Genomic DNA, 1,444 nt, shown 5'->3' with positions numbered 1-1,444 from the left:
AATAGGCCTCCCCTAATCATGCTTTGATCAATATATCTTCTTTATCTTTTTCCCCACAAAAGTATGGGTGAATAAAACAGTAGTTATCTTTTATAAAATATTAAAAACACAAGCCACAAGATGGAAAACTCCAATGAAAGATTCTTTATCCATGCATTGATTTAAGTGTCCAACAACGTTGGATGAGTATTGAAAAATACCCTTGGCCTTCTATGACAATGCCTCACAAACCACACCAGGGTAGAAGGAAGGCCTTCTTAGTGGGGAACCCAACAACTTTAATAATATGTGATAAGGTTTAGTATTTATTTAAACTTTTTAAGAAAACTAGGAAAGAGCGCACATAGTTTGCTTAACCAGATGGGAAAACTCATACAAATAGGTGAGTTGTCAAGTCCTGTTATGAAAAAGATAAAGATAAATTAGGAAAAGGAAAAGCAATGTAACATAGCCTTTCAATATATATCATTTCCTTGAGTCCTCCTTTCCATCAACCATTCTTCGGCATCCAAATCCACCTCGGTCCTTTCACTTGGAGGTATTGCTCCTGTCTTTAAAACCTTTTCTGTCTCAAGTTTTCACCACATACACTTGCCAAGTATTTCTAGATTTCAAAGATTCCCCAGTTTTATTAGATGTCTCTTGCTATTTATATGAATTCATCATCACTTGACCGATTGATGCTCTGATATATTTTGAAGAAAAGTACTTCAATTTATTCCCTCCTTGAGCATTAGATCAAATTGGCTACAAATTCAGCAAAGCTTTCACTGTTGAGTGTGTATAAGGTTTCACCTCCCTAGATTTGTTCTGTAGCAATGATTTGTTGAGATTTTGTCTCCTGGTATCTTAAAGGTTTAAGATTGTGTTTTATCTAGCAGAGTTTGACTGACAGTATTGTCTTATGCTGAAGGCATCAGGGAAAGATGGCAAGCGAGGCTCCGAGTTGGGCTGATCAATGGGGTGCTGGTGGCATTGGTGCCATGGAAGATGATGAGACAAGATCTCAAAAGGAAACAGGCAAGAACAAGAATTCAGGTTCTAAAGGTGGTTTCACCAAAGTCAAAGCAACAGCCTCAAATTGTGTCAAATGGTTCAAAGGCCTGTGCAAAAGAAAGAGTACATCCCAGTAATATATAATGTGAGAAGTAGAAATTCACCACTCTGGCAGCAGTTTTTTTAACCTTTTTTTTTCCTTTTTAATGAGTTGAAGGTGTATTAGACAGTTAAGCTCGATTAAATGGCATTATTTGACATCCAGGTGTAGTTTGTAAAGATGAAGAAGTCGTGTTTAAGTCCTTTTTATGAAATATGACTTCAACTATATCACACAAAAATTTCAAATGTCACACTGAAATTGTGTATGAGACAAAGACTATTTTGGTTTTGTCTTTTTTCTCTTCTACAAAAGTCATATACATTGAAGACAACTTAATTTGATTCA

General features: G+C 35.7%; 1 protein-coding gene across 3 annotated transcripts; it reads left to right on the top strand.

The window, feature by feature from the left end:
* The first annotated feature begins 381 nt into the window (after positions 1-381).
* On the top strand, positions 382-1,444 carry LOC137806707 (uncharacterized). 3 transcript variants are annotated; one of them, XM_068606949.1, is made up of 2 exons: positions 382-538; positions 914-1,444. In XM_068606949.1, exon 2 carries the CDS (start codon positions 927-929, stop codon positions 1,131-1,133), a length of 207 nt encoding a protein of 68 aa, XP_068463050.1. In that variant the 5' UTR covers positions 382-538; positions 914-926; the 3' UTR covers positions 1,134-1,444. The 3 variants fall into 3 exon arrangements, with proteins under 3 accessions (XP_068463050.1, XP_068463052.1, XP_068463051.1); XM_068606951.1 differs by having other exon boundaries at positions 421-788; positions 882-1,444; XM_068606950.1 differs by having other exon boundaries at positions 424-788.

This window comes from Phaseolus vulgaris, chromosome 3 (genome assembly GCF_000499845.2).
Source record: "Phaseolus vulgaris cultivar G19833 chromosome 3, P. vulgaris v2.0, whole genome shotgun sequence".
Taxonomy (NCBI): domain Eukaryota; kingdom Viridiplantae; phylum Streptophyta; class Magnoliopsida; order Fabales; family Fabaceae; genus Phaseolus; species Phaseolus vulgaris.
This window is presented reverse-complemented; position numbering and strand designations above follow the sequence as displayed.